At 40.8% G+C, this 13483-nt stretch overlaps 1 protein-coding gene across 1 annotated transcript; it reads right to left on the reverse strand.

Annotated features, from left to right (window-relative positions):
* Positions 1-3009: 3009 nt before the first annotated feature.
* Positions 3010-13188, reverse strand: LOC110563980 (serine protease FAM111A-like). The gene is made up of 3 exons (XM_060386907.1): positions 13022-13188; positions 7700-7787; positions 3010-5263 (listed from the first exon to the last, which is right to left on the reverse strand). The coding sequence occupies exons 2-3, from the start codon at positions 7754-7756 to the stop codon at positions 3659-3661; spliced, it is 1662 nt and encodes a 553-aa protein (XP_060242890.1). The 5' UTR covers positions 7757-7787; positions 13022-13188; the 3' UTR covers positions 3010-3658.
* Positions 13189-13483: the final 295 nt, after the last annotated feature.

Raw genomic sequence — 13483 nt, forward strand, 5'->3', positions numbered from 1 at the left:
ATATCCATGTAGCTATAGAAATATCTACATCTTTATAATGTATGAATCTATGGCTCTTTATCTATACATTTAATCTATATGTCTATTTCTACGTATTTATGTATGCATATAGCAATTATGTGTTTATCTATGTATTTATCTATTGCCTATGTACCCATGCAGTTATCTATGTAGCTATTATCTATTTATTTATATTTCTATGTATATGTGTATACATCTATCTATCTATCTATATACCATCTATGTATTTATCTATCTATACTCTAATTAATTAATAATTAAATGACTGATATATGGTAAGATTAATATTTCCCAAAGTTGGAACCCATTATAGAGATTGCTGAGAAGAGGCTGAAATGTTCTATATAGTTATGAACCAAATTTGATGACATCTCTGATGATTTTGTAATTTATTGTAGCTACAAATGACTATGGATGCAAATATTTAGAAATCTACCTATCTATCATCTATCTATATCTATATATCTATGTATCTATCCATCATCTATCTATCTATCTATCATCTACCTACCTACCTATCTATCATCTATCTATTATCTACCTATCATCTATCTATCTATCTATTATCTACTTATCATCTATCTATCTATCTATCTATTATCTATCTATCATCTATCTATCTATCATCTATCTACCTACCTATCTATCATCTATTTATCATCTATCTATCTATCTATCTATTATCTATCTATCATCTATCTATTATCTATCTATCTATCATCTATCTATCTATCTAATCTAATCTATCCAGGTTATTACACATACATATATTTGCTTGGCCAATTTTAATTCATTATTTTTAAGATGAAAGTACTCTTTCCATGAATATGAGAGGCACAGATACAAAAGAAGAGAATACATTACTTAAAATTGCTGGGGCCAATAGAGTGGCTCAGTTCTTCAGACATGCTTAGTATTCATAAAGCTCTGGGTTCAAATTTCAAAAAAAAAGAACTTCGGAATGTGGTTGGTGTAATACAGTCCTGGCGGTAGGCATGCATGCACATGAGTGGGGAGAGCTGGGAGGGTACATTGCAATTGACAATGGGGCACAGTGTCAGTACCTTTACTGATATTCCTGAATAAGGGAATAAGAAGAAAAATTCAAATCACAGGATAATCCTAATCAATTACGTAGATACCCCAGAAAGGAGGAACATCAGTCTCCACTCCTTAAACGAGGGCTGTGCATGGTAACTTCATTCCCATGGGTATAATACAGAAAATGGAAAGAGGAGGAAAAGAGCTATAACTTCAGGAAGGAGAAACCTGGCAAACACCACTTTAGCCGGATGACAAGAGTCAAGAACAGTAGGTGCGAATATCATGTGGCTAAATGAGCCTTTGATGCTGCCAGTGTGGAAATGATACCTGATTGTGATCACACTCAGAACTCATACCTGAGTCTAGTCATCAGAAACCTATCAGGCAAACTTTATCACCAAACTGCCTGACCAGTATTCTTCCTAACTGTCAGGGTGATCAAAAACAACAGCTCTGAAAAGCTGTCACAGCCTTCAGGGATGTAAGGAGACATGATAACTGAAGGTAAGTGTGGATGGAATCTGGGAACAGAAAAGGGGACATTTGGTATAAGCTAATGAACTCCAAATAAGACCATAGGACCTTCAAGTTAACTTAATTATAAGAGTAGATATTACCATCTGATTTTCAGTTGAGAAGGAGGAGGGGGGAAGGACTTATGAGCCCCAGCTCTTAGCTGAGGTTTCTGGTAGTCGATGCTACTTGGGAAGGAGAAGTCAGTTTTCTTAAGGGTGTGGGTTCTGGTGGTTCAAACATCCTCCAGTACCATGCCCTAATACCTGACAGCATATGGGTAGCAAAAATTGGACTCACCGTGTTACTTTAAAAACAGAAAAAGAGGATGTTAAGTTGGAAGAGGGGTGGGATAGATCTGGGAGGAGTTATGGAGAGGAGTTAAGAAGACGAACAGGGGCTGGAGAGATGGCTCAGAGGTTAAGAGCACTGGCTGTTCTTCCAAAGGTCCTGAGTTCAATTCTCAGCAACCATATGGTGGTTCACAACCGTCTATATAATGAGGTCAGGTGCCTTCTTCTGGCCTGCAGGCAAACATGTAGGCAGGATATTGTATAAATAGCAAATGAAGAAGAAGAAGAAGAAGAAGAAGAAGAAGAAGAAGAAGAAGAAGAAGAAGAAGAAGAAGAAGAAGAAGAAGAAGAAGAAGAGGAAGGTAAATCTGATCAAATACATTGTATGCATGTCTTAGAGTTTAAAAGAATTAATAAACATCCTGTATTTTTAAAAAAGCGGAAGAAATGATCAATCCTCGTTTAGAAAGACAGATGGGATGTGCATTGAACATATGACAGGAGTCTACTGAGCGCATCTGAAAGACTCTAACTAGCAGTGTTTTCAAAGCAAAGACTCATGACCAAACCTTTGGCAGAGTACAGGGAATCATAAGAAAGAAGGGGAGTTAGTCTGATGGGGAAAGGATAGGAGCTCCACAAGGACCAAATATATCTGGGCACAGGGTCTTTTCTGAGACTGACATTCAACCAAGGACCATGTATGGATATAACCTAGAACCTCCACTCAGATGTAGCCTGTGGTAGCTCAGTAACCAATTGGTTTCCCAAAGTGAGGGGAACAGGGACTATTTCTAACAGGAACTCAATGACTGGCTCTTTGGTCTCCCCACCCCCGAAGGGAGGAGCAGTCCTGTTAGGCCACAGAGGAGGGCTTTGCAGCCAGTCCTGAAGATACCTGATAAAACAGGATCAGATGAATGGGGAGGAGGTCCCCCCATCAGTGGACTTGGAAAGGGGCACGGTGGAGATGAGGGAGGGAGGGAGGGAGGGAGGGAGGGAGGGAGGGAGGGAGGGAGGGAGGGAGGGAGGGACTGGGAGGGAATGAGGGATCGGGACACGGCTGGGATACAGAGTTAATAAAATGTAACTGATAAAAAAAATAAAAAATAAATAAAAAAGAAAATAAAATAAAAAATAAAAAAAAGTGGAAGAAAATAGCTGACATATGTGTGGAAATTTGAGCTATACTCACCATTGATCAGAGAAGACTTGTAATAATGTTCAAGTGTTGAGTGTTCAGGGGTGGATGGGTCATCTGTATTAACCCTCGTCCTCTCAGGAAACTTCGAGGACAAGTGGGCAAAAGAATGTAAGAGCGGGGGGGGGGGGGGTGACCTATAGAATACTGACTTCTAGGTGTGGCAGGGACGTTGCAGACACAGACTCACAGAGGCAAGATCAAGCCAATCAAGATTCCTGCAAGGATGAGGGAGGCCCCCAGGAAACTATCCCTGTCTGAGGAGCTATTGACAATCGACGGCCGATGATGCCAGGAAACTCACTCTCCTTTGGAGACATGGCTGCTGGTAGGTGCTCATGTCCCAGTAGGTGGCCACACAGTTATGTACATCTTGGCAGGAATAACTGGACTCAGGAAGTTTATGAAAAGCAAATAATAAAAGAGACGTGAAACTGAGTTACAGATTAGGGTCCTGGAAGAGTTGGGAAAAGGCGGAAGTAGGTGAATTTGATCAATATACGTTGTATTCATGTGTGAGACTTTCAAGGAATAAAAGTTTTTTTTTTTAAGGGAAAAAGAAACTAGAGTAAATTTTCTCCACTTCTCAATAATCTAGACTATTCATTTCTACATCCTGTCGGTTTACACATTCCTCATTATACCATGTTTCATGCTTTTGTTTAATGTCGGTGAGGATGGATTCCATAGCCGTGCCAAACTCGATGATACTAGAAACATCTCTTTCATACTCACAAATGAAGCCAGCAGTGTGCATGGCTACCAGTGACCCTTTAGAATCGAATACAGGAGATCCAGAAGAGCCACAATAAAAAGTGTTGTCACGGGCAAGCACACCAGTTTCGTGAACTGCTTCTTGGAAGCTTCTTTGGGTGTACATATGGATATATTGCATAGTGGCACTGCCTTCCACTGCTTCTCTTTCCTGAGCGTGCTCGTCTCGAGAAACTACAGCACAGCCATCACTATGCTTCTGTTTCCTATCAGGATGACCAATAATATAAATCAACCCACTGGACGGTACAGGAGCTGTTCCATTATACAACCCAGCAGGTATTTGTTGTTCGTTTTCCTTCAGTTTCAGGACAGCGTAGTCAAGAGTTTCATCAGATATCCCAAACCAGGGTTCAACAGAAAAGAAGCAGTTGTCTTCATTTGCCAGGGACTCTTCATAATCAAATGTGACTTTCGCACATTGATTAATTGTATCTGCCCACTTACTTTGCTCTACGCCTTTCCCCACGATGTCATTTATTACATGCCGGCAAGTGAAGATGTACAATCCTGTAAAAACGAAGCAGGTGGCACAGCCTTCGTTTCCATCGTTGTTCCAAACTAGGAGCCCAACTGAGTCACTGAACCGTGAAAGAAGTTTGAGCACTTTAGCTGGGGTGGAGTTTTTTGTCAGTTTCCTGAAGTTTGCTTTCTGCATTTCAAATGAGGAAGTCTTCTTAGTTGTGTTTTCACTCTCTTCCCTGATGTATGCTCTGAGTTTCTCACATTCTCTTTTCAACACGGGGTACTCATCCACAATGTATTCTTTTAACGTGCAGTAAGATGGCTTCTCTAAATCAGTGGAGTCTGCTGCTTGAGGATACTTTTGTCTCTCAACCTCAGTCTGAAGGAGCTTGCCCTCTAACTCATCAACTGGCTGGGTGTCTTCTCTGATGGTGTCCAGGTCTTTAATGGGCTTCGGATGGTCACTCTGTACAAAGGAGTGTTGGTGATGTTCTCTACACTTGAGGATCCTTTCATCCCTCTCCCCGTCAGATTCGATGTGGTCAGTACGTACCTGGTTCTGCCAACCACTCACTTGCTTATCTTTACTCTCTTCACTTTCAGTTTCAGAAAATGTAATACCCACTTCTGGAAAATAGAGGGACACGCCAAGGTTTATGCACCCACCCTTTTGACTTTCTGTCTCTTCGTTGACAGCATTGACACTGATGCGTGCTTCATATGACCTATCTGTGTTCCTCTCTGTGGCCTGGTGTTTCATATTTTTATTTTCCTTGTCATTTCCGTCTAAGGTGATGGTAATTCTCTGATTTGGAGAAGTGGTCTGATGTTGCCGACATTTCTTAGGTGAGTATTCCTGTTGGTCCTGTGTGTTTGTTATATCATTTGCTCTTTTTCTAGGTTCCACCTTAATTTGATAGGTATTGTAATCACTCTGCTCTTCTTTGCGGACCTAAAAAAAAAAAGTGGTATATAGTCCAATGTTTCCATTTTTAGTGTGCAATTCACAAAATTTCTGTGGGAAACTCAGTGCCAACCTCAAAAGACCATTGAATATAATGAGTCCAAGTTTACCTTGAGATCCAAAATACAAGTTCAGCTTCCTTTCTATCAAATCAGTTAGGTAATCTCATATTGCCTATGATACATTTCCCGACAAAAAAAGAGGGAAGACACAGTGCTATACAGATATTTTAAAATCTATAACCTTCCTGATGGGGTATTTAGGTATTGTTTATTATTTAAAGCAATACAATTTTCATCTTTTCCAAGCACAGTGGTATATTGCAATGGAAATTGTATTCATATGTTGGTCTGTTGTTGTTTTTCTGCTGTAGGGTTTTATTATGTAACCAAGGCTTTCCTGGAACTCTCCAATTAGTCCCTGGTGGCCTCAAACTTATAATTTTCTTGCTTGTGCCTTCTAGTGCCTGCATTTTAAGGGCATCTCACTATGCCAGGATTAAATTCTCTTAATTTTAAAATGCTAAATTCAGAAAGAGCACAGTACAATGATTTAGTACCAAGTATTCAATGATAATAAAAAGTATTAATGAATTATTTGCTTATAAAAATAGTTATTTTTTGGTAGTAGATACCTTTAGTCATCTAATATGAAAGAATCTACCATATCCTCTATTACATCAATACTCAGTTCTTATAACTAGGTGGGAAAGAAAATAGCCTCCCTGACATTTTGGTAAACATATTGAGGAACTGAACATTATCCTTATAAGTTCCTTCCCTAATATCACATAATAACTACTGAGGAAACTGAATATGTGAATGCTAATACTAATCATCTCCCTCTGATCTACCCATTCTCTTTTTGTAAACTTTGTGTACATAACTCCCGTTTTTATAGGACTCACTCAAGATCTGTGTGGTGATTCATTTTTCCTATGTCATGTTATCATGAAAATCGTGGCAACAGTCATGGCTTCATATTCTTCATATTCCAGTGATGCTACACACTGGTAATAAGGACAGCAATGAAGAGCAGGATAAAGATGAATTCTGCTATTATTTGAAATAACACCAATAGTCTCCAATGTAGAGATTAAGAAGAATGTAAGATAATAGAAATTTACTCTAGTCATGCCCAGAAATTTCTGCAGTATAAATGCTGTCACCAACAGCACCTTTGTCACACTGTTTGAAGTGCTGCAAGTGATTTTCACCTATTGAAAGACATTTGGGGCAATTTAGATATTTTTTTCCCTGCATGTGGTGTGTGTGTGTGTGTGTGTGTGTGTGTGTGTGTGTGTGTGTGTATGTGTGTTGTGGTTATTGTTGTTGTTTCTTGGAACATTATAGAGTCCTGACATAATTATGTAATTATTTACATTGGAATGTAATTATTTTCTCCAGATTTCAGAGTGCTGGGATTACAGGTCTTGCTTGACCTGACACTTTTAGGGGAAAGGGAAGTAGTGTATGCAGTTGTTAGATTATTGCTCTGTAATAGAGTAAGACAGAGGCATATCTAGGCTTGACATTGGTTTTCTAGCTTTTTGAGTCATCTATATTTTTGGAACTTGGATAAGAAGAAACAAGTCAGGGGCTTTGAAGTGGCACTCTCAAATGCTTGTCAGTACTCAGCCTTCCTGATATATTCAAGGAGCTTTGCAGGTTCAAAAAAGGCTCACTTTTATAACTGAGCCTGGAGGGTAGAAAGAGCTCTGATTTCACGTCAGGAAACTTACCCAAGTCTTCAGTTCTTCCCTTACCCCCAGCAACTTCTTTCTCTCCTTCCTCTCAATAAACAGATGGAAAACATAGTCTTCCTCAACTGCCTGACAAGGTCGCAGTAAAAATCAATACACAAGGCAGTCATTTTATAAACTTAAGTACTATAATATGGGTTGTTGTGATTCAACTGATCATCCATACCCAGACTATTTCCATGCTATGAAATAGGATCAGATGAATGGGGAGGAGGTCCCCCCCATCAGTGGACTTGGAAAGGGGCATGGTGGAGATGAGGGAGGGAGGGAGGGGCTGGAAGGGAATGAGGGATCGGGACACGGCTGGGATACAGAGTTAATAAAATGTAACTGATAAGAAAAAATAAAATAAAAAGAAGAAATATGTTGATTTCATTTTCCCAAAGTTTATCTTACTAGGTTGCATTTGATTTTTATCACCATTATTATTTTAGACAAAATTATAAATTTTACCTAAATAAAAACTTCTTTAATATGTCTTAAACTTGAATTACAAATCCCTTCTCCAGTCCCATGCACTAAAAGAGGAAGAATGAGGTAAATGGAGATAATTTCACAATACACAAAGAAGCAGATTCCTGGCAGGAAGAACTATGCAAGCTAGGACCAAGGATGGCCAAGTCTGCTATGTGTCTATCTCAGAACAGGGTATAGAGACCTACCTGAGAAGAATGGTAGTTCCTTATATCGCCCTGTGAACTGCCAGCTTCAGAGTTCATGGTAGCTTGAAGAAGAAACGGAATGGTTCACCTGAAACACCGATTTCAAAGTGATTTAATTTGGCAGAATCTGTACAGCTGTCATATACTGTGCAGTGGAAATGTCTGGTTGCCAGACTCCACTAAGTCTAATTAGAAAATAAGATCTTTTAAAATTTTTTTTAAAGTTTAATTATTATTATTTATTTACTTTGTATCCTGGCTGTGGGCTCCTCCCTTGTCTCCTCCCAATCAGACCTTCCCTCCCTCTTCTCCCAAGCCCCTCCCCTAATCCACTGATAAGGGTGGTCCTCCTCCCCTTCTATCTGACCCTAGCCTATCAGGTCTCATCAGGACTGGCTGCATTGTCTTCCTCTGTGGCCTGGCAAGGCAGCACCCTATGGGGGAGGTGATCAGTGACAGACACTGAATTCATGCCAGAGACAGCCCCTGATCCCCTTACTAGGAAACCCATTTGGAGACTGAGTCTATGGGCTAATTTTGAGCAGGGATTTTAGGACCTCTCCATTGTATGGTCCTTGGTTGGGATATCAGTCTCTGCAGGGCCCCGAGGGTCCAGTTTTTGGCTCTGTTGGTCTCCTTGTGGAGCTCCTGTTCCCTCCAGGTCTTTTTATCTCTCCTTTCTTTTATAAAATTTCATGCCCTCTGCCCAAAGCTTGGCTATGAGTCTCAGCCTCTGCTTTGATACCTCGATCAGTAGAGTCTTTCAGAGGCCCTCTGTGATAGTCTCCTGTCCTGTTCCCTGTCTTCTCCTGCTTCCAATGTCTATCGTATTTGTCCTTCTGAATGAGGATTGAGCATCTTCCCTGGGGTCTTCCTTGTTGTTTAGCTTTTTTAGGAGTATAGATTTTAATATATTTATCCTATATTATATGTCTAATAACCACTTATAAGTGAGTGTATACCATGTGTGTCTTGAGATCTTAATGAATTTGTTAGAATACGTTCTGAGGTCTCCCCTTCCCATTTACAAAGAGTAGCTTTTGCAGTAGCCTTGCAGGGACAGACCACCACGCAGTTTTTAAAAGGTCAGAAAAACTACATCCAAAAAGAAAGGCATAAAATAGGATTTTCATGTGGCCAACTAGGACATTTTAGTAGGAACTGTTTCAAGAAAGAAGAGAAAAGAATTCCCACTGTGGGACAGCTCCCAGCCTCTGGCAGAATGCCACAGACAAACACAGCTTTCATTAATATGCAAAAACCAATATAGCCTCGATGTCAAAGGACTTTCACTGGAGAAGAGAATGCTGTGCCAGATATGATGGAATGTTGCTCCCTCCTAGAATGGCTCCGGGAGAAATGCTTAGCCTTGCTAATGAGAGTAATATGATCCCCCTCAGCCTAGAGGGGTCCAACAACTCCTCCAGGACACTCCAGGCAGTGCAGGATTGACCCTCAGCTCCACCACTTCAGCAGTATTAATCCCAGATTCTCCCACAATTTGTATACCCACTGGGGTGTTTGGCCTTCTGCCTCCAGGTATATGGGACTTATTCTAGGAAGAAGTTCAATCTCCCCACAAGGAATTTAGGTCATTCAGGGCTAATTGGTTCAGATTTTGCCGGAGAGATTAAGGTTATGCTTTACCTTCCTCCCCCTCCCCCCAAACCACAGAAATACATCTGGGACAGAGAGTTGCACAGTTGCTTTTGCTCACTTATGTTTCATTAGGAAGAGCAGCCTCCCCAAGAGAAAGAGGAAGCCGGGGGTTTGCATCTAGTGAGAGGGCATTCTGGGTGCCCCATAAAAATCTTACAGGTATAGAGTAATGAAGATCTTATAGGTACAGGAGCTGAGGTTTCCTGTGTTGCTGGAAAAGACAGACGCTCCTCTTGGAAAACTCAGAATACCCCATCAACTTTAACAGGCCCAGGACAAACAGCCAATGTTGCAAAAAGCACTGTTGTGTTAACATGGGCAGACGAAAAACCCTGGGGTTTCTTTTGTCCCTGTGTGATTCCATCTTTACCTTTCATATTAAAAGGAAGAGACATTTTGGAATAGATGGGACTTCTTTTAATAGGAACAAATAATTAAGTTGCTGCTCAAATGACACAAATGAAATTTGATCCCAATAAGGGACTGGGGAAAAATAGTCAGGGTATTGCAGAACCTATAGAACTTAAACAGGATCAAAATAGACAGAAATAAGGTTTTGATAAAAATGTTTTCCTAGAGGGCCTGGAGAGATGGCTCAGTGGTTAAGAGTACTGTCTGTTCTTCCTAAAAGACCTAGGTTCAATTCCCAGCACCCACATAGCAGCTCACAACTGTCTGTAACACCAATTGCAAGGGATCACACAGATGCACATAAAATAAAACAAAATAATTTAAAAAGATCCTTTACTCATTTAAAAAACACCTTAAAAACCCTTTTCCTAGAGGGTACTATTGAAACAGCTGCTGACTCCATTACTTAGTAATCTGAGATTCCTGTGTGGGTGCAATAATGGGCCCTGACTGCAGAAAGGATACAAGCAGCCACAGATCTGGTTAATGAACAATTGCAACGGGACATACAGAAGAGTCCCTGGAATGCTTCTATATTTGTTATTTAAAAGAAATCAGGAAAGTGGAGGCTTGAGAAAAAGTAAACAAGACTTGAGAAAAATTAGTGAGATTATGGAAACTATCCAACCTGGCTTGCCTTCTCTTTCTGCTGCTCCTAGGGATGATAAAGTCATAGTTATAGATTTATAGGATTGTTTCTTTTAAGTCCTTTAAGTCCTCAAGACCATAAGAGAGTTGGCTTTAGTCTTCCCTTTACAAATATAAGACAGCCATATCATAGATATCATGAGAAAGTCCTCCCTCAAGGTATGAAAAATAATCCTACCTTTTGTCAAAAATGTGTAGATATAGCTTTACAAAAAATTAAAAAGAAACACTCACAGGTTTATTTAGTTCACTATCTGGATGATGTCCTTTATCTTCCACAAGGGCAGAGCCTAACTACAAGAAATGCTATAACTGATCTCTCAGTTGTGTGCCTATGGGCTTAAGGTGGCTCCAGAAGAGGTTCAGGGAAAACCTCTATTTCATTATTTGGGCTGTGTTTTAAGAACACAAAAAGTGACCCACCTAACGTGAGTTGGTGTGATTACCCAGAAAGGCCTCTGGCAATAAATTTACTTTTTCTTTCATATACTAGATGACAGAGACATCATGGTATTTTAAGTCTAAGTCACTTTCTATCTCCAGAAGTGAAAGACCTTATCTTCTGTAGTCACAATGTCAAGTTATTTACTCAAATAAAAATAAAGAGAGATACAGAAATCATCTTTAGTTAATTCTTCTTAAGGATTTCTTTATTAACTTTGTGTGCATGTGTGTGTCTGGATATGTATTGTACCCTGTAAATGCAAGGTCCATGGAAATCAAGAAAGGGGTGCTCAGTCCCCTGGAACTTGAGGTACAGGTGGTTGTGAGCCACTCTGTGGGTGCTGTGAACTGAATTTACCTCCTCTGTAAGAGCAGCAAATGGATGCTCTTAACTGCAGAATAAATCCTATTTTTAAAGGGGGTTCTTGCCAAGTAGCCTCATCTGACTTTAGCCTTGCGATCACCGTGTCTCATCTTCAGTGCTGGGATCATAAGTACAAACCACCAACATGACATAATTGTGCACTTTAAGTCTTTTATCATAAAATCATTAGTCTGCTGCAAAGAACGGAGAACTTATCTTCAGAATTGTCACCCCTGGGCTGCTTCTTCACACTGTTGTTTAACTGATGCACTCAGTCAAGCGGGAACCATCTGAAGACTCTATCTGTGATCTTAACACACACACACACACACACACACACACACACACACACCTCGTTGCGGAACCTGAGCCCCAGATTTCTACCAGTGACTACTGCTGATGAGCTACAGTGGAAATCTACTAGTTTCCTGTTTGTGAAAAGCAGCGGCGACTGTAAATGAGGCAAGGATGTCCTATGAAAACATGTATAGCAGAGAGAGTGCTGATGAGTCTAGGCTCAGCTGCACGACCCTGGGCACACTGGCTTTTTTCTGCCTCTTCCTCACCCCAAGAGGGGTGGTATAGACTCAGCATCAGATGAAAAATATGTCAGGCAGTCTGGGCACGGTGGCACACACATCTAATCCCAGTACTCAGTAGACAGAGAGAGGTGAATCTCTGTGAGTTTGAGTCCTGCTCTACAAAGTGAGTTCCTGGACAGCCAGGGGTACACAGAGAAACCCTGTTTTGAAAAAATAAAATCAAAATAAGTAAACAAACAATACTCTGGCAAAGGCTTCAGATAATGGCAGTGTGTAACAGGTTGCTTAGAACATTACTGCTAGTGCTGTATCTAGGCTGAACCAGGGACACTCTCAGACCAGCGGATAGAGTCTGGGAAAATGAAAGTTGGAAAGTAAGCGAGGAACTGGTCTGTTTTTATTTCTGAGGGTGTGAAATTACTCCTCAATCAGTCAGTCAAATTGGGAACCAGTGTTACCTGCTGATGACTCATTCTATGGACTCACTTAGAAAACAATGAACAGAGGTGATAGGGAAAGACAGTGCAGGAATTCCTTCATCTTGTATTCTTGCTGAGGCCATTTTAGGTTTAACTCAAATTTGATCTCCCTGAGAGAGAATCCTATGGAATATTACCCAACTTTCCTAGGACTCAAGGCCAAGATGGCTCAGCTAACTTAACTCCTGTTAAACTGCCTGCTTGTGAAAAACTCCCCTCCAGCTGCTGAGCAAAATATCAGGATGTGATTTTTGTCTTTAAAATCCTCTTCATCTAAATGCTCAGGGCTACTAAACTTGAGTCCCAAATACTTGAATGTAGTCTCAGCCACTTGGAGTAAAGACTTTCAGTTGGCTATAAATTGTGTCTGAGTGGTCGTCTTTGCTGGGCTCCCGAACACAAATAGCAACGTGAATTTTCCAGTTCTCTTGCAAGTTTTTGAGCAAGAGTTAAGAGGTCAAGAAAACACTCCACGCCAGGCATAGGGGGCACACGGCTTTAATCTCAGCAGAGGCAGGACAGATCTCTGTGAGTTCGAGGCCAGCGTGGTCTACCAAGTGAGTTCACGACAGCCAGGGCTCTGTCATACAGAGAAACCCTGTCTCCAAAAAACAGGAAACAAAACAACAACAACAATACTCCATATCCATTTCTCTATCCCCACCCCTACCTTTTCCAGTATCCAAAGGGAACCATGTTATAGCAAAATATTTAATGCTTGCAGCTATCCTGAACCAATCCATGCTGTTATAGGAGGAGTTAGGATTCTACTGACCTTAATAAAGGACTTGCTGTCTCTTCTTCAGGAAAGTTATGAAGTAACAGAGCTTTTAAGCGTCCTCTCTGTTCCTTCTCAGCCCCCGCTCAGGCCCCCTCTTCACCCACCTCCACAGCCAGTTCCCCTTTAATTTCTCATTGTCCCTCCCCAACCCTTTCCTGCCTTCCTCACCCCTACTCATTTACAATTTTCTATACCCCACCCTCATTACTTGTATTCACACTTCCTCCCCTTCCCCCCCCCCACCATTTCCTGATAAACGTTAAAGATGTTTAAAGCTTCCTTGGCTTCCTGACTTCCCTCCCTCTCTGTTTCGATTTCTTAAAAGCAGACTTTGCAGAAGTAAGACAAACAATTAATCAATGACTGCCTTGTCCTAACCCACTCCGTTGTTCCCTCCAGGACCCAGTGGGACAAGGAGCAGCCACTGAAAACAAGCTTGTGCTTTCCTGGTCCCTC

The sequence above is a fragment of the Meriones unguiculatus genome, chromosome 1 (assembly GCF_030254825.1).
Source record: "Meriones unguiculatus strain TT.TT164.6M chromosome 1, Bangor_MerUng_6.1, whole genome shotgun sequence".
In the NCBI taxonomy this organism is placed as follows: Eukaryota; Metazoa; Chordata; class Mammalia; order Rodentia; family Muridae; genus Meriones; species Meriones unguiculatus.

Excerpts from the sequence above, each read along its gene's own strand:
- LOC110563980 (XM_060386907.1), bottom strand. The coding sequence starts at position 7,756 with ATGAACTCTGAAGCTGGCAGTTCACAGGGCGATATAAGGAACTACCAT. Across the intron at positions 5,264-7,699 it reads GGAACTACCATTCTTCTCAG|GTCCGCAAAGAAGAGCAGAG; the intron begins GTAGGTCTCTAT and ends TTTTTTTTTTAG.